At 42.9% G+C, this 25,267-nt stretch overlaps 1 protein-coding gene across 37 annotated transcripts in view; it reads left to right on the top strand.

Annotated features, from left to right (window-relative positions):
- The window catches only part of ANK2 (ankyrin 2), a 626,865-nt gene that overhangs the window by 442,192 nt on the left and 159,406 nt on the right, over positions 1-25,267 (top strand). For all 37 annotated transcript variants that reach the window (XM_075860538.1, XM_075860544.1, XM_075860543.1 and 34 more), the window contains 2 exons: positions 6,714-6,812; positions 7,150-7,248. In XM_075860538.1, the coding sequence (XP_075716653.1) occupies positions 6,714-6,812; positions 7,150-7,248 (198 nt within the window). The remainder of the gene's footprint in view (positions 1-6,713; positions 6,813-7,149; positions 7,249-25,267) is intronic.

A 25,267-nucleotide genomic window follows, 5' to 3' on the forward strand; every position in this document is an offset into this window, starting at 1 on the left:
GTACCTGAGATGAAGTCGACACAGGAAAAGGGACTCTGGGGTGTTGACTTTACACGATGTGAAACGGAGTGGAAGTGGTGGACTCACTTGTGTGGTTATTATATGAAAACTCCGCCCATGGAAGAAGCTGTACCCAGTTATCGTGCTGTGAAGAGATGAAGTGGCGGAGATAATTTTCCATGATCTGGTTGATCCTCTCAACTTGCCGATTGGACTGGGGGTGATAGGCAGAGGAAAAGTCCAAACTTACATCCAGGAGTTTACAGAGGGCTCTCCAGAACTTGGAGGTAAACTGAACCCCCCGGTCGGACACAATGTGAAGAGGCAAGCCATGCAAGCGGAAGATGTGCAGAATGAAGAGACTTGCCAGTCGAGGAGCGAGATAATAAATGCCACTTTGGCCTCCTCGGAGGGGAAGAGATGAGGCCGCAGCCTAAAATGCACCGTGCATTGGTTGAGAAATCCTCTACATGCTCTGGGGTCACCGTCGTAGCGAGGAGGAAGAGGCAGAGGAACTGAGGATCCGGAACAAACAGGGGGAGCAACAGGCAGTGGCACGGCAACAGCTTCAGGGGGAAGAACAAGGGCTGGAACAGCGAGTAGATCCAGGCGGACCAGGATAGAATTCACCGCCTCAAGGAGTTGATCCTGACGTGTGCGTAGGTCATGCATCTCTGTCTGAATCTTCTGTACTGGGGTCTTGGGCTGGCCAGCGGGTTCCATGGCCTGAGCGTACTGTCACGGGCACAGGGTATGTGGACCCACTAGGCCGCTCCGCCGTAGCGGGGAGGCAGCTAACCAGGTCACAGTCTAAGCAGAAGTAAATGGTAGACAGTATGCTTGGGTACCTGAAATAGTCTGGGCGGTGGCTGTGGCTTCAGCACGGATGGAGGCAGGTGCGGCAAGTGGCGCCAGACGTGGCGGGCAGTATCCGATGACACTTGACGTGGCAGATGGCACTTGACGTGGCAGAAGACACTTGACGTGGCAGATGGCACTTGACGTGGCAGATGGCACTTGGCGTGGCAGATGGCACTTGACGTGGCAGATGGCACTTGACGTGGCAGAAGACACTTGACGTGGCAGATGGCACTTGACGTGGCAGATGGCACTTGACGTGGCAGATGACACTTGAACGCGGGTAGGCACAGGAACAACACGGAATACAGGAACGGTAACAGGGCACGGGTAACAGCTGGAACGGGAGACACTAAGGAACCATTTGCGAGACAGACTGGGAAAGACTAACAACGCTCAGGCAAGGATTAGAAGGCCAGGGGCCTTCTTATAGACCAGGAAATCGTGGCAGTTGATGGTGATGACGATTTCCTAATTGCGCGCGCTGGCCCTTTAAGGCCGGGCGCGAGCTTGCGCGCGCACCCTACGGGATCCAGCCGAACGGAGCAGAAGTGAGCGCTGTCATCTCCTAGGAGGGAGACGGAGGCCAGCGCTCACAGATCTATGGCTGCGGGCGTCGGGAGGTGAGTAAACCTGACGGCCCGCGGCCATGGGCGCTACAAGAACCAACCTCAGTACATAAATACAGCACCAGAACCAACCTCAGTACATAAATACAGCACCAGAACAAACCTCAGTACATAAATACAGCACCAGAACAAACCTCAGTACATAAATACAGCACCAGAACCAACCTCAGTACATAAAGACAGCACTAGAACCAACCTCAGTACATAAATACAGCACCAGAACAAACCTCAATACATAAAGACAGCACTAGAACCAAGCCCAGTACATATATACAGCACCAGAACAAATCTCAGTACATAAATACAGCACCAGAACAAACCTCAGTACATAAATACAGCACCAGAACCAACATAAATACAGCACCAGAACAAACCTCAGTACATAAATACAGCACCAGAACAAACCTCAGTACATAAATACATCCCCAGAACAAAGCTCAGTACATATACACTACCGTTCAAAAATTTAGGGTCACTTAGAAATTTCCTTATTTTTGCAAGAAAAGCACAGTTTTTTCAATGAAGGTAACATTAAATTAATCAGAAATACACTCTATACATTGTTAATGTGCTAAATGACTATTCTAGCTGCAAACGTCTGATTTTTAATGCAATATCTACATAGGTGTATAGAGGCCCATTTCCAGCAACCATCACTCCAGTGTTCTAATGGTACATTGTGTTTGCTAACTGTGTTAGAAGGCTAATGGATGATTAGAAAACACTTGAAAACCCTTGTGCAATTATGTTAGCACCGCTGTAAACAGTTTTTCTGTTTAGAGGAGCTATAAAACGGACCTTCCTTTGAGCTAGTTGAGAATCTGGAGCATTACATTTGTGGGTTCGATTAAACTCTCAAAATCGCTAGAAAAAGAGAGCTTTCATGTGAAACTCGACAGTCTATTCTTGTTCTTAGAAATGAAGGCTATTCCATGCGAGAAATTGCCAAGAAACTGAAGATTTCCTACAACGGTGTGTACTACTCCCTTCAGAGGACAGCACAAATAGGCTCTAACCAGAGTAGTAAGAGAAGTGGGAGGCCCCGCTGCACAACTGAGCAACAAGACAAGTACATTAGAGTCTCTAGTTTGAGAAATAGACGCCTCACAGGTCCTCAACTGGCAGCTTCATTAAATAGTACCCGCAAAACGCCAGTGTCAACGTCTACAGTGAAGAGGCGTCTCTGGGATGCTGGCCTTCAGGGCAGAGTGGCAAAAAAAAGCCATATCTGAGACTGGCTAATAAAAGGAAAAGATTAATATGGGCAAAAGCACACAGACATTGGACAGAGGAAGATTGGAAAAAAGTGTTATGGACAGACGAATCGAAGTTTGAAGTGTTTGGATCACACAGAAGAACATTTGTGAAACGCAGAACAACTGAAAAGATGCTGGAAGAGTGCCTGACGCCATCTGTCAAGCATGGTGGAGGTAATGTGATGGTCTGGGGTTGCTTTGGTGCTGGTAAAGTGGGAGATTTGTACAAGGTAAAAGGGATTTTGAATAAGGAAGGCTATCACTCCATTTTGCAACGCCATGCCATACCCTGTGGACAGCGCTTGATTGGAGCCAATTTCATCCTACAACAGGACAATGACCCAAATCACACCTCCAAATTATGCAAGAACTATTTAGGGAAAAAGCAGGCAGCTGGTATTCTATCTGTAATGGCGTGGCCAGCGCAGTCACCAGATCTCAACCCCATAGAGCTGTTGTGGGAGCAGCTTGACCGTATGGTACGCAAGAAGTGCCCATCAAGCCAATCCAACTTGTGGGAGGGCCTTCTGGAAGCATGGGGTGAAATTTCTCCCGATTACCCCAGCAAATTAACAGCTAGAATGGCAAAGGTCTGCAATGCTGTAATTGCTGCAAATGGAGCATTCTTTGACGAAAGCAAAGTTTGAAGGAGAAAATTATTATTTCAAATAAAAACCATTATTTCTAACCTTGTCAATGTCTTGACTATATTTTCTAGTCATTTTGCAACTCATTTGATAAATATAAGTGTGAGTTTTCATGGAAAACACAAAATTGTCTGGGTGACCCCAAACTTTTGAACGGTAGTGTATACAGCACAAGAACAAAACTCATTACATATATACACAGTACCAAACCCAATCTCATACATATATACAGCACCAGAACTAAGCTCAGTACTTACATACAGCATCAGAACCAAGATCAGTACATATATACAACACCAGAACAAATACAGCTTAATTTAGTGCAACCCCTGCCGTATAGGTTTGTACGGCGTAAAACGACAGCTCCCAGCATGGCCCGAACAATGGTGAGGATATGCATGGAGATGCTGTTTCACAAAAAAAAAAATCATATCCTAATCATACCAACTATCATCTCGCTGCAGATCATACAGTGACTAGAGTGCTGATTAGAGGCAGAATAAACATTTACACTAAGTGACTCACCGGTGACGTCTCAGATTCTAATTCTTTTCTTCTCCCTCCGGTCCAGACATCTATGATGGATTTCTACCGGCCATGACCCATTTCTGCAGTTTTCCGCTCAGATGTCTCCAGCTTCTCACTTTTAAACATTTCTGCACCTATAAACAAAGTTAAAATTCTCAACACCTCTTGCACCTCTTACTATAATAGCGCCATACACTGTGTCCCTGATTATAATAGTACCATACACTGTCACACACACACACACACACACACACACACACACACACACACCGTGCCCCCTGTAGATAGTGCCGCCATAGCCCCCTGTAGATAGTGACCCCCATAGAGCCTCTGTAGATAGTGACCTACATAGAAGCCCCTGTAGAAGATAGTGTCTCACATACAGCCCCTGTAGATAGTGCCCACATACGGACTCCAGAGCTGCAAGGCAATAGAGCTAACCACTGAGCCACCGTGCTGCCCTACATATAGCTTCCCCTATAGATAGTGCTCCACGTATAGCCCACCTCTGTAGACAGTGCCCTACATATAGCCACCCTGTTGCTAGTGCCCCACAGGTAATCCACACCTGTATATAGTGTCCCACATATAGCCCACCCCTATAGAAAGAGCCCTAAAAAATAGCTCCCCTATAGATAGTGCTCTACATATATCCCACCCCTGTATAGTGTCTCACATATAGCTCCCCCTCTATATAGTGCCCCACATATAGACCACCCTGTAGATAGTGCCCCACATCCCCACATATAGACCCCACCTGTAGATAGTGGTCCACATATAGACCCCCCTGTATATAGTGGCCCACATCCCCACATATAGACCCCCCCTGTAGATTGTGCCCCACATCCCCACATACAGACCACCCCTGTAGCTAGTGCCCCACATCCCCACATATAGACCCCACCCTGTATATAGTGGCCTACATATAGACGACCCTCCTGTAGATAGAGCTCCCACTATTGATAATGCCATTAACAGTTTTATGAAGAAAAAAAACAAAAAAACTTTACATACTCACATGTTCCTGTTCGCTGGTGATGCAGATCTGCTCTCTTCTGAGTCGGTCTGCAGGAGCTGAACGAGCGTGGTCCAATGACGCTGATTGGCGGGACAGAATGACTTGCCCCGTCAATCAGCACCTTTCAAGCATGGAAGCGGCGTGATGACATTAGTCATCGTGCCGCTAGCCAATCAGCATGATTGTAAGGCGCTGAATGGTCGGACATGCCCGTCCATTCAGCGCTAATGAATGTATTTGGCTGTCGCTAGCACCGGGGCCCCCTCCGGTGCTAGCGACGCCTACAGGCATGATAGGGCCTGTGTTGTCTGGCCCATACTTGTTGGAGGCTCGGCGGTGCGGGCCCCATATTAGCGGCGCTACCGCTGTAGCAGCCATAACGGCTGCTAGCGGCGCCACCGAACATATGGGGGGGGCGTTTCGGCTGGCGGCACGGGCCTCTTCAAGCCATGGGCCTCGTAGCAGCCGCTACGGCTGATACTGCGGTAGTTATGCCACTGCATATGACACTGTATAAGGCTATGTTGACACAAAGCTAATACGCTGCGTAAAAGCACACAGCGTATCCGTCCTGGGCGCCACAGGGAATTCCGGCTGAAAAACCACACCAAATTGTAGTGCAGTTTTTCGGACAGAATGTCTGCTGCGGAAAACCATCTTTACCATACTTACTCAGCCATGGCGACTCGTCCCTCTTGCGTACTGCAGGCCGAACTCCTGGGATGACGTTTCATCCCGTGTGACTGCTGCAGCCTGTGATTGGCTGCAGTGGTTACGTGGGATGAAACGTCATCCCAGGGGGCCGGCCTGGATAAAGAAACACAGAATTCTGGGTAAGCCTTTCTGCTGCAAAAATCTCAACATCTGCTATTTGTTGCTGGTGTTACCTCCCCATTGAATTCCATGGGGAATACCCGCAACAAAAAAGCAGCGATTACGCAAATACAATCGACATGCTCTGGACTAAAAAACGCAGGTCAATTTATGAGCGTTTTTTCAGTTCATCATTTACGCAGCATATGGATGAGATTTGTTCAAATCTCATCCACGTTGCTGCTACTGTATCTCATCCACGTTGCTGCTACTGTGTTATGTTGCGGATTTTCCGCATCTAAATCCGTTGCGGAAAATTTGCAGTATTTACTCTACGTGTGAACTTACCCTAACTATGGCCACCTCTATAGCAAGAAGTAGTTGACTGTCTTTGTTGTTAGCACAAACCCTAATTCTAATACCGCTAATAATAATTGCAGGACAGTATAAAGGGAACAAGAAATAAAGGCTCGAAACATAATTTATACTTAGTTTGCAGGTTTCTAGTCATGGATGACGGGAAACCTGTGCTTGGTCCTTTAGCGGTCAGCACAAGCTAATTTCCATTTGGGTTCAAAGATTATTTAAAGGTGCTCATATTTAAGAAGTTTTGTGGGGGAAATGCTGTAATCCATTCTTGAAAATAGAGCATAAACTTGTATATGGGCATAAAAGTGGTTTGAGTCTATTTCCAACAAAATCGCACATGTAGCTAAACTATTTTCAACAATTTCAAGTGTACGAAAGTATTGGAAATTTACGACAGCAAATATCTTGCATAACTAGTCTCATGTGGGACATCCAGGAGACATTTTTTTATACATGACTTCAATGCACAACACACTAGGTCGTACACATATTCTACAGTGACATCGAGATTTTTCTCCGTTAATCGAATCTCCTTCACATAATTCAAGAGAAATCTCTTCTTTACTTTATAGTCATGAGCTTTCTTTTGTTACAGAATGGACTCAATGCTCTACACCTTGCTGCCAAAGAGGGTCATCTCTATCTTGTGCAAGAATTGCTGGAAAGAGGATCTTCAGTTGACTCTGCAACTAAGGTACGGTTTATTTATTCTGAACATCGTAATGCATCGACTGATAAAAAACAGCCCGCTTGCGACTTTTTTCCCCATAGGGAAACATTAAAGTTGGGGAAATTCTTGGATTTTACCGCTACTCGTGGGTGACGCCATGTTGCCGTGGAGCCCTAGTTCTCCCATGTGCATGGAAGCTATGTCTGAATGTCTGAAGACAATAGTGTGAGCAATGGAGAGAAAGGGTTTTGGTAATAGGTTTAAGTTGAGGGGATGAAGTATGTGATGATGGTGGAACAAAAATAAAAAAATAGTGAAGTATATTGTAATAAGGACATTGCATTTAATCTTTATTTTTCAGAAAGGGAACACAGCACTGCACATTGCATCACTCGCTGGGCAGGTAGAAGTTGTCAAAACTCTTGTCAAGCAAGGAGCCAATATTAACTCCCAGTCTCAGGTATTGTAAAACCCGTGAACCCAATTTTTGTTATTGCTAGATAACACTGGTATCATTCTAAACATGAATGCCAATAATTTAGAGATTATTATACGAGTGATTTCTATCATGAAAATAAGTCTCCAGACCATTGACAAACAAGGGTCTATGGAAGACATTACCTTTACTTGTGCTTGTTAAATAGGAAACTCAATATCTTTTCTATCACCTGCTGTTCATAGCTCTCCCCATGGGTGTAGCTGCCAGGAATGCCAGCCCATCACTCACAGGGGAACAAGAACATGTGCTTCACTCACAGGGGAACAAGAACATGTGCTGACCTGCAGGGTAGTGTTCCACTTCCATTCTCATTTACGCATTGAACTGCCATAGACCTTGCTTTTATTGTTATGTGTGGATTTCTTGTGTAGATAAATGCTTTCCCAGATAGCACATTGTAGGACTTCTGACCGAATGGTTGGAGTTGGCATCCAGACAGCTAAGTATTTGACTGGCGCTGAGGCTGGTAGCAGAGCTTGATCTTTAATCCATGTCCACCACAGGGAAGCTACTATTTTGACAAATTATCTATAAATGCAATTATTTTCTCTGCTGTTGTCTCGGTTTTTTGAGAACAGAATATTTTTTTCAGAATAATTAGGCTCTTTTCACAGTGGTAGATCTATCGTACAGATCTCCAGCACCCCACTGACCCCATTGACTTGGGAGCACATTGATAATAGGTTCTATCGATCTGACAGGAAAAATAGTGCCAGATGCAGTGCTATTTTACCCGTCAAATATGATGGAATCTGCAGCAGAGGAGTCTTTAACACAAGTGTGAACAGAGCCTTACACATCTATAAATTATCATATACCAGGGCAGATCTTTTGCAGCAAAAAAAGCTGACCATATACGATGTGAGTTATGATTGGGTAAAATATCAGGCCATATACAGGGCAATATCAAGATCTGCTAACATGTCATCTAAATGTGGAACATGTTGGAAAAGGGAAGGATCAGACTTTCACTTAGTGATCACTGATCCAAAAATGCTAGGCTCTGTCACTGACCATGGGTGTTGATAAGACATCTCATTGTGTTGAATACTTTCTTAGGCTTCGTTCACATCTGCGCTAGGGCTACGTTCTGACGTTCCGTCGGAGCTTTGCGTCGGAACGGAGTCCTGACAGACACAAACGGAAACCATAGGTTTCCGTTTCCATCACTATTGATTTCAATGGTGACGGATCCGGTACAAATTGTTTCCGTTTGTGTCTGTCAGGGCTCCGTTCCAACGCAAAGCTCAGACGGAACGTCAGAACGTAGCCCTAGCGCAGATGTGAATGAAGCCTTAAAGGGTTGTGACTGGTTTATAAAACCCATTTTTAAATAACCTATTAAGTAATTCTGACTTAATAGAGGGAGTCTCCCATCCAGGACCCTCATGTAATAATCAAAGCAGAGAGTGGCCAAACAGAACGTCTCTCACTCTGGAGGAGCCGCCATGTCTCTTCATTACCCGGACAGCCCATTAATTTAAATGGAAACTGTGTAATGTCTTTTTTTTCCCCTGTTGTGACGCTGCATGGAAACAGATTACGTGGGGGGTACCAGCAATGGGACATCCTGTGACACCCAGCTAGTTTTTGGAAGACATTGCTAGCAAAAATAGGATCGAGCAGAGAGAACAACGTTTTTTTTTACAAGGCTGCCAACGCAATCCATTTTATGCCTCGTCACCTAGAAGTTTGGCTAAGCATTGTGGGAGATATATAACTATATAGGCTGGATTTTCCAATTGTACTGGATCAAGTCTAAACTGAAAACATTACTTTTAAATGATCTTTTGCAAGTAGCTCCACTTCTGAATGTCTGGAAGTAGAGTATGGTGGCTCTGACTCTGGTGCCATGTAACTAAGAGACAGAATTTGCCTTCAGCAGAAGCTGTGTATTTATTGCTACTCCGTAAGCACATGGTAGATGGCAAGTTTTCATGTGGAAAGGTGTATATGTTACATTCACCCTGCAGTAAGAAAGACAGACATTTAGCAGGTTTGGAGATGTTAGATCTTGATAAATGTGTGTTTTATATTAATATATATCCCTGCTGCTAATTCAAACACTAGTTACATTTTCCCTATAGCAGAAAATATAATTTTTTATACAATTATGACTACAGAGGTAGATAGGATATGTTTTGGAAATCAATTTATACTAGTGTGATTTTCTTTCATACAGATCTTTAGAATATATAGAATATTTATCTTGTTATTTTATGCTAAAAGCCTTTAAAGTGACTATCTGGTTACAAAGTTTTTTTTGCTAATGGCTGAAAATTAGATGATTTAACAAAAGAAGCATTAGCAAAAAAATGTCAGAGACCAGATAACCCCTGGGTGTATTGTCATTTAAAGGGGTTCCACACCTATTGTAAATGTTGCCTGACCAGTATTAAATAGCCAAAAATCAAATCTGTAGTATGCCTTTATTAAATAGTTTGCTGTTTTTCTGTATTATTTGGGCTCTGGAGCAACTGTGACGTCTCATGCACACTATTTGGGCACTAAGTTCTGCCACCAAGTGCCCCAGATGTATGCAACCACTGTATGCCAATACTGTTGCATACGTCTGCTGATGACTCCCATTGTTAAAAAAAAAACATATACCATAAAGAGGTTGTCCCAAAATAGGCATTATTCACGTATTTACAGGATAGGTGATAAATCTCCGATCACTAGTGGCCCCACTACTGGGATCGAAGCCCCAGCTTCCTCCTTACTACCCCACCGCCAGTATGGATGAGTCGGAATGGAGTGGCGGTCAAACATATTCTCTGCTGCTCCATTTATTGTCTAAAGGACTGATGAAAATGGCGCTGTAATCGGCTGTCTCCGTCAGTCCCATAGACTTTGAATGGGGCGGTACCGTACATGCATGTCCAACGCTCCATTCAAGCTCGACCTCACTGCGATCATGCAGTGAGGTGGAAAGGGTGCCTGGGACCCCTATTTCGGTGATCTGTTGGCCCCGCCAGTGATCAAATATTTATCACCTATCATCGACTACTCTTTTCAATACAGTTGCAAAAAAAGGTATACCAACATTGGGTACCAATGACAGAATAAATGGTAGGTGGAGGAGCCTTAAGAATAACTTTAAAGAACTAGGCTACAAGCTGAAGGGAAGGACCTCCAAAGTAGCATTCTCAGGAATACTGCCTGTGCCATGCACATCACAGGAAAGACAGCGGGAACTCAGGGAGTTAAATACATGGCTTAAAGGGAATGTGTCGCAAATTAAACATTTTTTTTTAAGTGTCGTTACTTATTTCTATTATATTTTTTAAGTTTTTTGCTGTATTTTTTTTTTTTTTTCCGTATGGTGGAAAGTATTAAAAATGAAATAATAATTTGATATGTTTTCCAATGTTGGCCACCAGGGAGAGCACTTCCCAGAATTACAGCAAGGTGAATAAGGCAAAGCAACCTGACTCACAGCTGCTGTAAATGTGGGAGGGAATCTCACCCCCCCCCTCTCACAAGCCAGGAAAAGGTGTCTTCAAATTGCTAAGCAGTGTCCAACAGCCATATTGGGTGTGATTCTGCAGCTGGAAGAAGTTATAGGACACACCAAAAGGCTAAGTGTATGTTCACACGCTCACTAAACAAAGGGAAAACAGCTCCTGATTTTCAGCCATTTTTTAATCAAACTCGCGTTTTTTAACGGCCGTTTTTGGAGCTGTTTTTCTATAAAGTCAATGAAAAACGGCTCCAAAAACGTCCCAAGAAGTGATGTGCACTTCATTTTGGTCGGGCGTCTTTTTACGTGCCGTTTTTGGAAAACTACCACGTAAAAAACGCCCTGTCGGAACAGAACGCCGTATTTCCCATTGAAACCAATGGGCAGATGCTTGTAGGCGTTCTGCTTCCGATTTTTCAGCTGAAAACATTGTGTGTGAACATACCCTTAGGGTATGTGCACACGCTAATTGCATTTACGTCTGAAATGACGGAGCTGTTTTCAGGAGAAAACAGCTCCGTCATTTCAGACGTAATTGCTCGTACTCGCGTTTTGTGAGGCGTCAATTACGGCCATAATTTGGAGCTGTTCTTCATTGAATTCAATGAAAAACGGCTCCAATTACGTCCCAAGAAGTGTCCTGCACTTCTTTGCCGAGGCTGTTATTTTACGCGCCGTCTTTTGACAGCGACGCGTAAAATTACAGATCGTCGGCACAGTACATCGGCAAACCCATTCAAATGAATGGGCAGATGTTTGCCGACGTATTGGAGCCGTCTTTTCAGGTGTAATTCGAGGCGTAAAACGCCTCGTTTACGCCTGAAAATAGGTCGTGTGAACCCAGCCTTAGAATGATGAAAGTGAAGTGAATGACTTTTCAGTTGACCGGTTCACACGCCGTGTATTTGACATGTTTTTTTTTTTGCACATTTTACGTGCAAAAAAACACATAAAAAAACGCTTGATTACACTTGATTTTGCGTGTTTGTGGGGATTTGTGTGTGTGTGGGGGGGGGTGCTCGCCGCTGATTCTTCAAAACAGCTGATAAGTGGCTATGAAGTATCAGCGGCGCCCGTGCACACTCCGCTCTGCCACACACACACGGGTAAAATGTCTTAAAGGGGTCGTCCAGGAAAACATGGAGCCGCACCTGTCCTTAGGTCGTGTGTGGTATTACAGCTCTGTCCTATTAATTTCAATGGAGGTGAACTGCAATACCAGACACAACCTGAGGACAGGTGCGGCGCTGTGTCTCCAATCCGGACACACCTTCTGTCCTGAGATGACCCGACGGGGGAGGCGGGTGTCAGAGCCACCCACCGCCATCACTGCAGACAGAACCACACAACTACGGCATGAGGGCAGGGCTTGTCCTGAGTGCACTGTCTCTTGTTATGGACAGATTTATAGTCACATGAACCCCGTCTGATGAACCGGTAACCTAGGTCCGATCACATGACAGAGGGGGATCACCAAAAACCCTGTTCACCCTCAGCCCGTCCATCCAGCCCATTCCTGGTTATATCTGCGTCTGGGAAAGCTGGGTGACCACCATTACCCCTCCTACTGGAGTGTGTTTAGGGATGTGACTAATGAACCTCTCACACTCCAGTAGGAGGGGTAATGGTGGTCACCCAGCTTTCCCAGACCCCTGAACGGTAAATCTCTCTAGTTGTGCTGAGACTGTTTGCGAATGTGACTAATGAACCTCTCAGTCTCAGCACAACTAGAGAGATTTATCGTTCAGGGGTCTGGGAAAGCTGGGTGACCACCATTACTCCTACTGGAGTGTGTTTGGGGATGTGACTAATGAATCTCACACTCCAGTAGGAGGAGTAATGGTGGTCACCCAGCTTTCCCAGACCCCTGAACGATAAATCTCTCCAGTTGTGCTGAGACTGAGAGGTTCATTAGTCACATTCCCAAACAGTCGGGGGGGGGGGGGGGGGGGCCGTCGGGGGTCACGAGAGCGTGGGTCTGTGAGATAGAGAGTGGGACATGCAGAGACACAGACCTTACCTGCAGTGCAGCTGGTCTTCAAGATGGCGCCTGCTCTCTCCCTGCAAACAGCTGCTCTGCTCTGTGTGACTCTGACCTGCGTCTGCGCAGTACAGAGCCATAGAGCAAAGTCAATGGAACGGCTCCCGTTCATTGACTCCTATGCACTGTAGCTGCCGTATTCCATGTCTGTATGTGTCGTTAATCGACACATACAGAGATGAAAAACAAAATGGCAGCCCCCATAGTGAAGTAAAAGTTAGAAAAAAGAAAAAAGTAAAACACAAACACACAAATAAACCAAAGATTTTATAATAAAACACTAAATGCAAATTGATATAAAAAAATTTTTTTTCGTGACACTCGTCCTTTAAGTCTTGGTGTAGAGGAGAAGGCTTTGGGTTCCTAGAGCACTGGGCTGACTTTTCATTGGGGTACAAACTGTATTCTGCAGATGATTTGCACCTAAATGGAAGGGGGTCCGCTCTGCTGGGGGAGGGAATTCTAGCTGGGGTGGCGGAGGATTTAAACTGGGTTGAGGAGGGAGGCCAATGTAGAAAATAAAGGGGTAGTCAGGTTAGAGAGGGGTCAGACTTTATTGGTGGGGGGAGAAACAGACTGTGGGGAGAGAGGACTAGACAACAGGATAAGGAGATCCTTTTGTTACAAAACAGCAATGAAAATAAAAATGCCCAAATAACGTCAAATAATCACATTTCTGATACTGAAAGTGAAAAACTGAAAGGCAAGTTAAAGTGTATGTTCACAAATGGCAGAAGTCTAGCAAGCAAAATGGGGGAACTGGAGGCCTTGATACTGGAGGAAAACATAGATATAGTTGGTGTTGCTGAAACATGGCTAGACTCTTCTCATGACTGGGCTGTAAATTTACAGGGTTTTACACTGTTTCAGAAAGACAGGGCGAATAGGAAAGGCGGTGGTGTATGTCTGTATGTGAGAAGTGATATGAAGGCGAGTGTGTGAAAGAGACATTAGAGGGTGAAGATTGTGAAGAGGTTGAAACCTTGTGGGTGAAATTACAAAGGGAGGTAATCACTGAAAAAATTACTTTTGGTGTAATCTATGGACCCCCCCAATATAACTGAGGAGATGGAAGTTCAGCTATATAAACAGATGGAGCGGGCTTCACAGGCGGGTACAGTAGTGATAATGGGAGATTTTAATTACCGGGATATTAATTGGTGTCATGGTTCGGCTTCAACTGCAAAGGGGAGACATTTCCTCAACCTGTTGCAGGAAAATTTTATGGGCCAGTTTGTGGAAGACCCGACTAGAGGTGAAGCTCTCTTGGATCTGGTCATTTCTAATAATGCAGAGCTTGTTGGGAATGTCAATGTTTGTGAAAACCTCGGTAACAGTGATCACAATATAGTTACATTTTACCTATACTGTAAAAAACAAACACAGGCTGGGAGGGCAAATACACTTAATTTTAAGAAAGCCAATTTCCCCAGGATGAGGGCTGCAATTCAAGATATAGACTGGGAAGAACTAATGTTAAATAATGGGACAATTGATAAATGGGAGATTTTCAAATAACTTTCCTCAGTTAAGGTCAATGTATATGATTCCACAATAAGAAAGACACTGGGCAAAAATGGCATGCATGGGAGAGATGCAAGGCGCACATCATCGCTGACCAAAAAGAACACAAAGGTTTGCCTCGCATTTTCCCCAAAATATTTTGATGACTCAAGACTTTTTGGATAATATTCTGCGGACTAATGAGTCAAGAGTAGAACTTTTCAGAAGACACGGGTCTTGTTACATCTGTCATGAAGCTAACACTGCATTCCACCATAAGAACATCATAACAACAGTTAAACATGGTGGTGGTAGTGGGGTGCTTTGCTTCTGCAGGACTTGGACGTCTTAATTGATGGAACCATGAATTCTTCTATTAGATAATCCTGAAGGAGAATGTCCACTTGTCAGTTCGTAACCTCAACTCAAGCGTAGTTGGGTTAGCAGCATTACAATGAACCAAAGCACACAAAAAAGTTTACCTGTGAATTGCTCAAAAGAAACAAAATTAAGGTTTTAGAGCGGCCGAGTCAAAGTCCTGACTTGAATCCCATTGAGGTACTGTGACAAGACCTTAAAACGGACAGTTCATGCTCGAAAACCCTTAAATGTAGCCAAAATAATTAAAACAATTCTGCAGAGAGAAGTTGGCCAAAATTTCTTCACAGCAGTGTGAAAAACAATTATCGCAAGTTGTTGCAAACATTTGATGGCACTCGTTACTGTCAAAAGTGGCACAACCAGTTATTTGGTTTAGTGGGGGCAATTACATTTTCACATGGGTGATAGGTTTTAAATAAATCTTTATCCTCAAAAAATGGAATGATCATTTAAAAGCTGAATTTTGTGTTTACCCGTGTTGTCTTTATCTTGTATTAAAATTTGTTAGATGATCTGAAACAATTATATGCGAGAAGTTAGCAACCATAGAAGAAATCCTGTGAGGGTAGATACTTCACAGCACTGTGTACTCCGAATGTTGTGCGCCAACATGTTGTGATCAGAGCTTTAGGCTGTTCTTAGTCTTGTCTTGTAATACAGGACAGCCGTTTCACCCTCTCTGTGTATTCATCCGCCAACTGTCTTCTTTGGTTGTCTTCTTCTCTACAGACATGCTCCATGCTCTGATCATTCTCGATAATGATCAGCTTATGATTGTTTGGCTTCTTACCACAGAAACTCTTTAATTTCCTGAAATCTACTTTCTTTAAATGCCGATACAGCCCAATGGCGGGCTTTGACCTCCTCATGGAATTTCCAACTATAAACAGAGGTTCAGACTTTCTGAGATTTGCTACATGTCATTTAATATTCTATCAGTTGCTTCCCAGTTAAGTTAGTTGGCCTGGAACAGTTTGGCTGTAAAGTAACTTGGCCAGCTTTGTTCCAATCGTGATTCTTCTGAAATTGAGTGGATCATTAGAGAACTGTTGGTAATTCTAGTAAGCAGGTGACCATACAATGTCATTAGAAGTCTGCATGCAGTTATATTCTAACCTCCGCAGACGTACGCACATTTTGCTCTACAGAAAAGCAGCTATACATTGTTCAACTTGGTAATTCCCATTTGTGGGCAAATTGGATGTTTTAAGATCTTAGTATGTGAGCTGACTTGAGGCTTTTCAACTATTTCTTGTCGAGGCTTCTTAAAAATGTTATAATATTATCTTCTTAGTTTAAAAAAATCTGTAAAGTTTTGGTCCTATATAGTGTGTAAGGGCCTTCTGCTTTTTATGTGGATTTACATTTCAGAATATGGTATTCTTTGTGAACTCATGCTCAGACCACTACCTTGATGATGTTTGGTCAATGTAAAGCAGATGGGCCTAATAGGATTTACAAACAAATCTTCTTTATTCCCTTTGTAGTAACCTAAATGACATGTATAAATCTATACATTTATAGGACTAGTGGAGCACACAACTAGAAATGACTGTATTGTCGGCAGTGATCTTCAAGGGATGTTTTAGTGTTTTATAAGGAATCAGACAAGCTCCAACCAGATTTCCAGAAGGTCTCTCAACAAAGTCACTGTTAGTAGAGACCCAGCTAACTCTTGTTCTATAAGGTTCGTGCTGTTGCTTAGTCCTAAGAAAAGAGGATCATTGGGATTGTTCATTCGTAGCGGTCCAATTCAGATTCTATTATAAGACAAAGACTTTCAGTGAATATTGGGTCCGGTGCCGCTCATGGATTACAACTTAGCATTTACCAAGCACTGTTGTTTGTCCTGACTTCAGGACCCATAAGATCGTTTCACGCAAATGATTTTCACCTCTGTAAATATTGTGTTGTTTTTTTTTGTTTTGTAGTGAATAGAGTATAGTTATGATAATGGTTTAGGACAATAGATAAATGGTAACCACTTAAGTTCTATTAAAAGGGGTTGTCCACTTTTTAATTTTTGGATTAATCTGTTTATAGAATAGGAAATCATACCGACTTCTAATATACGTGTATTTAATATTCTGCTCACATACCTTTCTTATATCAGTGCAATTGCCTCTGTCTTAAATAAATAAAGGTATAGCCCACAGATAAGTCCATAGAAATGCATTCATAAGATAACTGAATGGACTAAAGATGGCAACAGTCATGTGACCCACATCATGTAACCCCCTGGCTTTCAGGTAACACTGTCCAGGTATATAACAGGTTAATAGTACATTGAGGAGCAGAAGTTATAAAGTATTTCTACCTCCAGCAACATCTCCTCATAATGTCTGTCAATGTCTGTGAGGAGCAGCTCTTACATTCTCCTCCCCGTCTCCTGTGTGTGTTGTGGTGTTTGTGTGTTGTTGTTTTTTTAAATCAGAAAAGCCCAGTTTTTCCACCATAAGTCCTATTCACTTAGCCCATGGATGTGTCCTTGCCCCAACAGATGTAAGTCATGTAGCCCTTTTACTAACTGAATGCTAGGGGTCACATGATGTGTGTAGGGGAGGGGTCACATGACTGACGCCATGTTTAGTTCTATTCATTTAGCCATTGGATGCATTATACAGGGCTAATCTGTGGTCTATAACATTCTATTGTGACAGGGGCCTCATGCACTATAATAAATGTATGTGAGCAGAATTTCTAATACCTGCATATTAGAAAACTATGATTTCCTATTCTACAAGTAAATTAAAAAAAAACATAAATAAAAACTGGACAACCCCTTTAAGTTCTTGATGTCTGAAATTACCTGGTTCAGAGTGTCTTCTCTTTGTTTGCTTCAAAACAATTAAATTTTTTTAGTCCTTTAAAAAAAAGTTTAAGAAAGTATGCGGTTGATGTCACGTGAAGAAGTACGTGCGCAACATGGCAGCAGGAAGCCAGTCTTCACATGAGACCGGATTCTTTCATAGCTTTACAGACGCAGGGATCCTTGCATGCAGCCTCTATGGGAATCCGCTTTACCCAATTGTCCTGTTATCATCTGCAGAACAATCATAGTGAGCTGAGAGTCTAGAATTGTTTCACCTAAATTGCTCTTGACGTTATGTAAGCCACTAGAGCAAGCATTGGCAAGGCTTCCTACATTTTTAGTTTTCAGCATGAGATGGATTAAAATGATTGTCATTGCTGGATTTACAGTTTAAAATAAACATGATCGCGACCACCAGTTATTTAGCAGTAGAGGATTCTTCATAATGTGATGGATAACCTAGCACAGGGGATTTGCATTGGATTAATGTGGAACACTGCCAGTAATGTTCTATAGTTTATCAGAGGACATTGTACAATCTTATGCCAATGAGGTCACAATGAGAGACGTGGACATATATGATCTATATATTAAAGTACAGAATAGCACAAGAGCTTATTGATTTGTAACAAATGCATGCAAATGGTTTTCACTGTGGAGTGGAAGGTTAACTGGCTCATTGGAGGGATAGATAGATAGATAGATAGATAGATAGATAGATAGATAGATAGATAGATAGATAGATAGATAGATAGATAGATAGATAGATAGATAGATAGATAGATAGATATGTGATAGATAGATAGATAGATAGATAGATAGATAGATAGATAGATAGATAGATAGATAGATAGATAGATAGATATGTGATAGATAGATAGATAGATAGATAGATAGATAGATCGATGATAGATAGATAGATAGATAGATAGATAGACAGACAGATAGATAGATAGATAGACAGACAGACAGACAGACAGACAGATAGATACGAGATAGATAGATAGATAGATACGAGATAGATAGATACGAGATAGATAGATACGAAATAGATAGATAGATACGAGATAGATAGATACGAGATAGATAGATAGATAGATAGATAGATATGAGATAGATAGATAGATACGAGATAGATAGATAGATAGATAGATAGATATGAGATAGATAGATAGATACGAGATAGATAGATAGATAGACAGACAGACAGACAGACAGATAGATACGAGATAGATAGATAGATAGATAGATAGATAGATAGATAGATAGATAGATAGATAGATAGATAGATAGATAGATGGATAGATAGATAGACAGACAGATAGATACGAGATAGAGATAGATAGATAGATAGATAGATAGATAGATAGATAGATAGATAGATAGATAGATAGATAGATAGATAGATAGATAGATACGAGATAGATAGATACGAGATAGATAGATACGAGATAGATAGATACGAGATAGATAGATACGAGATAGATAGATAGATAGATAGATAGATAGATAGATAGATAGATGATAGATAGATACGAGATAGATAGATAGATAGATAGATAGATAGATAGATAGATACGAAATAGATAGATAGATAGTAGATATATATATTATATATATACATATTCTGAGGTTCTTATGTATAATCTAAATTTTATCTGAATTTAAAGCACATGGAAATGCATCAGCATGTCTACATTTTGTTGAATACATAAAAACACAATCTAATGTATATTTTTGACATTCAGCTGTTATTTAAAAAAACACTCCAGCTAATTTTTTTTGCACATATAATGCTAATTCACCAGCACTATTCTAGCAGTGCCATTTATTTCTTCCCAGCTCAGTTGCATCCATATATTTTGAACCCTTTCATTATGGGCAGTTGTGTCATGTGATCTCCGTCTGACCACCAGAATAGACCATGCTCTCCTGTGTAGACAGAAGGTAATTTCTCCTGTTTAACTGACTGCCTGTGAACTACCGGATTACATCCTCACCAATCAAATTCCTCCTGGCAGATCTGAGACCGCTCACCACCCTCCCGGCTCCACCCTCCACCCTCCTTGTCCCCCCATGCATATAGTGCTGCTAAAGAGTTCATTTCTGCCCTATCTAAGGGCACAGGATTCAGTGATATAATAAGAGAGTCTATACAATGATTAGCTGCAGAGTTCACTGTATTCCTATGAGATGCTGCTCCTCACTGCCTTATGCTTCTAAGGACTGACATAGAGAAACCTAACACAAGCAGAAAGCAGAGGAGACCAGATAAAGTTACATAGGATACAATGAAACTGCAGTGTGAATACAGAAGTTCTACGTCACTGATCTATCACTTGCTGCACTTAGATAGGAGCAGAGCAAGTGCCGTGTGATTAGATTCTGCTCCCTCTGCAAAACCAGAAGCATCATGGGAAATGTAGTCCGCGTTAGGGGAACCAAATCAGAGGGGAAGAAGGAGCCAAGATAGCAGACAACCCATAAATAGCACATCAACTAAAACAGGTATACACAAGGTATACACGGTAGCCGCTTCAGTATTCTTTAATAGCAGCCTATGCTGCACTATAGAGGCAAAATATAATAATTTCTGGAGTGCTTATTTAACTTTATTCTTTATATGTCACATTAGCATGAAACATAATTAGTGTTGAACCAACATAAACCGTGAGAGATACCCTACAATGATACATCTATGTAATAAAAAGCGAGAATGTTTGCTCAATATACTTGAGTAGCAACAATGTAACAGAGCTGCTGGATAACCAGTTCTAAATATATGTAGGTATAAAATGCTTGCAACTGTATGTTACAATGACTTGCTGGCTGCTTCTTTAAGGGTAAGGCGGATGCTACATGGTAACTTGTAGCAGGCACCTGCTTGCCACAAGCCTTTAAAGTCGATCAGCCATTTTTTAAGTTGTTCTTCTTTTAGGGTCAGTTCACACGTAGAGTAAGTACTGCAGAAAATCTGCAGCATAATACAGTAGCAGCATTTGAACAAATCTCATCCACACGCTGCGTAAATGCTGTGCAGAAAAAAAATGCTCAGAAATTGACCTGCGGTGCGGTTTTTTATTTTGCGGCATGTCAATTGTATTTGTGTAAACGCTGCTTATTTTCTGCGGGTTTTCCCCATTAAGTTGAATGGGGAAACTCACAAAAAAAAAATATCTTACACTTACCCAGAATTCTGTGTTTCTCCGTCCAGGCCAGCCTCCTGGGATGACGTTTCATCCCATGTGACCGCTGCAGCCAATCACAAGAAACGTCATCCCAGGAGGCCGGGCTGCAGGACGGCGGAGGGAAGCATCGCCATGGCTTTTTTTTTTTAGGTGCAGTCTGGTAAGTTCTGAATCGTGATAGTCACTCCATACAAGTACAAGCCAGGTGCCGCAAGTGGTTACTGGGCTGCTTGTAAGCTTGTTGAGGGGCAATTGTTTGATGAGACTGATTGTTCCCATGGATCAAAGCTTTTTAGTTTTTAATTGTAGATAAACATTCAGTCCTTTATTTGTCTTTGACCAATTTTTAATATGTCCCGCATAGGCTGGCCCTACTTTACACCAAGTATTGCAATAAAATCTGAATTACTATTTTTTTTAAGAATTTCTTTAAATTTCCATAGTGACATATAAAGTCGTTTTGGCCACTCAATGGTTCCACATCAAAAATACCAGTCGGTCAGGATAGTTACGTAGGATACATAATTCAATGCATATTCAGCTGCCCCATCTTTTCATTCATTAGATGTCACATTAGCATGAAACATTTTTCGCATTGTACCCAACATGTCACAGGGATCGTTTGCATCCTGGTTTGTGTACTAGTTACCAAGCACTTATTGGCTGGTAATTCCATCTCTGCATAGCAGGAAAGAGCGTGCTCGTCCGTACATGTGATCACAGCTGCACGCGCCTTGCATTCCCTGTCTTTGTAGACTTATTCCAAGGGAACACTCAGTATGTGTTAGACAAATAGCTCGAGTATTTGGCAGGGAGAACTAGACAACATAAATTGCTTCTTTCTGCACTAGTTATGAACGTAGATGTGATCGATAAGAGGTGGTTCCTGCGTGTCAGAGACACGCAGGACCCACTGTCACCGAAGCCGTCAGTCCCACTGACGTGACGGATTCAGGTTTCAGCGCACGATACAGCTTCTATCTATCCAGGATATATAGAAGCTGTAACTACAAAAGTAGAAATAATTTTTTATAAAAACAAATTACAAAGTTACACAAAACACTCATACACTGTTTTACTAATAGGTTTACCTAGCCTTTAAAGGAGTATTCCCATATTAGCCATTCATGGTATATCCTGTGGATATGCCATAAATGTGTAATTGATAGTGGGTTCGTAACGTCTCTGCAATACCTTGCACAGCCACTACAAAAGTAACTGTGTGTGCAAGTACGAACGGGAATGAAACAGTAGGTAAACACTCAAGAGACACCAGCACTAGTACAAGCGCTGCTGCTCCATCCAACATCTTTTCGGACCCACACCGATCTAATATTGATAGGCTATCTTAAGGATAGGCCATCAATTTGGAAATACTGGATAACCCCTTTAATGTGGCCCTTTATTAATACCATTATTATTCCTCTAAGAATCATTGGTGAATGATACAGATACAGAATATTCCTACATACTTACTCAAAAATTGACCTTTTCAATCAAAGGTGTTTCCATAAAAGCTTTGAATGTTAGGATGTAGAATGATTAAGTGTGCCTCTAAAGCCTGGTCACAAAAACTCTACAAATCTAGAACATAAAGGCGATGTATACCTTTGACATGGAAACAAATATTTTTACATACGTTAGTGGTGACCTTAAAGGGGTATTCTGGTTACAACAATTTACCCTATATCCGTAAGGTAAGGGGTAACTTGCTGATCGGTGGGTGTCCGACAGCTGGAACCCCCACCGTTTACAAGTATGGGGGTGCTGTACCCCTCGTTTGAATCGAGACGCAGGTCGTTCATGCGCACCGCCGCTCCATTCATTCTCTATGGGAGCGCCAGAGATAGCCGAGTACAGCGTTCGACTATCTCCGGCGCTCCGATAGAGAATGAATGGAGCGGCAGTGCGCATGAGCGACCTGCCTCTCAGTTCAAATGAGGGGTACGGCAGTCCTGTTCTCGGAAATGGTGGGGGTGCCAGCTGTCGGAAATAGCCCGATCAGCAAGTTACCACATACCCTACGGATAGGGGGTAACTTGTAACCGGAATGCCCCTTTAAGTTTAAAAAGTTGCACTAAGTTACATTCATAACTTCATTCCTTTTCAGACCTCCCCTTATATGCAGTTTACAACCTGCTCCAGTTCCAGACTTTTCACCTTCGGGCGTCTCACTCCCAGTAATAACATGCTGGATGTGAGGTCTGTGACTTCAGAATGCTGCTGCCTTAAATAGCTCTTATGTATCAGCGCAGCTTTCCCCATCTAGAGACACTTATACAGCCCATGTGTGATCTCCTCTCTCATACAAACTCTGATGCTTCTTGTGTGTGTGATCTCTTCCCCTGCAGATTCTGCTGTGGACTGTCCTCCCTATCTACACTGTGAAGCATTACAGTTTGTGTGATCCACCCCCTTCCCTTGCAGATTCTGCTGTGGACTGTCCTCCCTATCTACACTGTGAAGCATTACAGTTTGTGTGATCTACCCCCTTCCCTTGCAGATTCTGCTGTGGACTGTCCTCCCTATCTACACTGTGAAGCATTACAGTTTGTGTGATCCACCCCCTTCCCTTGCAGATTCTGCTGTGGACTGTCCTCCCTATCTACACTGTGAAGCATTACAGTTTGTGTGATCCACCCCCTTCCCTTGCAGATTCTGCTGTGGACTGTCCTCCCTATCTACACTGTGAAGCATTACAGTTTGTGTGATCCACCCCCTTCCCTTGCAGATTCTGCTGTGGACTGTCCTCCCTATCTACACTGTGAAGCATTACAGTTTGTGTGATCCACCCCCTTCCCTTGCAGATTCTGCTGTGGACTGTCCTCCCTATCTACACTGTGAAGCATTACAGTTTGTGTGATCCACCCCCTTCCCTTGCAGATTCTGCTGTGGGCTCTTTCATTCCTATCTAATATAGCTTTCTCCGCTGTGTACAATCTCCTCCCTTTCCTGCTGTTCTCTAACATTGAAGAGACAAGGAGCAAGGAGAGCAGATGATGTCAGCCCTAAGCTGACCTAAATGAATTAGAAGTGCATACATAAAACTTTTGTAATACATCTTATTAGAGGTAAGTGACTTCTTCCTCCCCTCCAGATGTACCATTTTCCTGCCTGCTGGCTTTCTGTATATTCCAGAAACCTACTGAGTCCCCAAAATAAATCTGTCTAGACTATTAGGCCGGATTCACACGAGCGTGTGCGTTTTGCACGCACAAAAAACGCGGCGTTTTGCGCGCGCAAAAGGTACATAACAGCTCCGTGTGTCAGCCCCGTATGATGCGCGGCTGCGTGATTTTTGCACAGCCGCCATCATTATGACACTCCGTTTGGATGTTTGTAAACATAAAAGCACGTGGTGCTTTTCTGTTTACGTTCATAGTTTTACTGCTGTTGCGCGAATTACGCTCGTCCCACGGAAGTGTTTCCGTGCGGTGCGCGTGATTTTCACGCACCCATTGACTTCAATGGGTGCGTGATGTGCGAAATCCGCACAAAGAACGGACATGTCGTGATTTTTACGCAGCGGACACACGCTGCGTAAAAATCACAGACTGTCTGCACGCCCCCATAGACTAATATAGGTCCGTGCGAGACGCGCGTACATCACGTTCGTCTGAATAAGCCCTCACAGTGAATTGTAAAGTGGGGCCAACCGCTGTGCAGGGAACTGCAGCTCGGCCCTATTCAAATGCCCCATTCATCCTACGTTTTAAAGAGGACCTAGTGCAAGTGTAAGATCATTTTAAAGTGTCAGTGTCTTTTCAGGTTAAGTTTTAGAGTATGCGGTCATATGTGTACATGAGGAATAACACTATTTCTGACCGTTTATATGACTTATCTGCATTTATCAGATTTATAATACTGGTGTCTTCTTATGCAACTGAGAAGCTTTTGGGCCCCTTCAGGCTCCAGGTGCGACTGCTACCTCTGCACCCCCTATAGCTACGCACCTGATTCAGTGGTAAAATTGGGCCCAATAGTTAGGGTATGTTCACACGGCGGGGGTCCGTAACGGCTGAAATTACGGGGATGTTTCAGCCTGAAAACATCCCCGTAATTTCAGCCGTACCGGCATGTGCAGGCGCTTGAACGCCGCGTCAATTACGGCCGTAATTAGCGCTGCTATTCATTGGAGTCAATGAATAGCGGCTCCAATTACGGCCAAAGAAGTGACAGGTCACTTCTTTGACGCGGGCGTCTATTTGCGCGCCGTCATTTGACAGCGGCGCGTAAATATACGCCTCGTGTGAACAGACAAACGTCTGCCCATTGCTTTCAATGGGCAGATGTTTGTCAGCGCTATTGAGGCGCTATTTTCGGGCGTAATTCGGGGCAAAAACGCCCGATTTACGTCCGTAAATAGGCCGTGTGAACATACCCTTAGACCAGTACTTCATCACTGGTGACATATTTCTTCCCTAATGATTAAAAGATATATTCTGTAATGAATCCCATGTGAAATAGTGATACATGCCTATTTGATGATCTCCAGAATGGCCATGGCTCAAATAAAATCAACAAATTTCCATACTTGTCGAATCAGAACTATAGTCCAAGAAGTATTCGGCACTGATGAATCCCGTCTAAAG

This window comes from Rhinoderma darwinii, chromosome 1, assembly GCF_050947455.1.
Source record: "Rhinoderma darwinii isolate aRhiDar2 chromosome 1, aRhiDar2.hap1, whole genome shotgun sequence".
Taxonomy (NCBI): domain Eukaryota; kingdom Metazoa; phylum Chordata; class Amphibia; order Anura; family Rhinodermatidae; genus Rhinoderma; species Rhinoderma darwinii.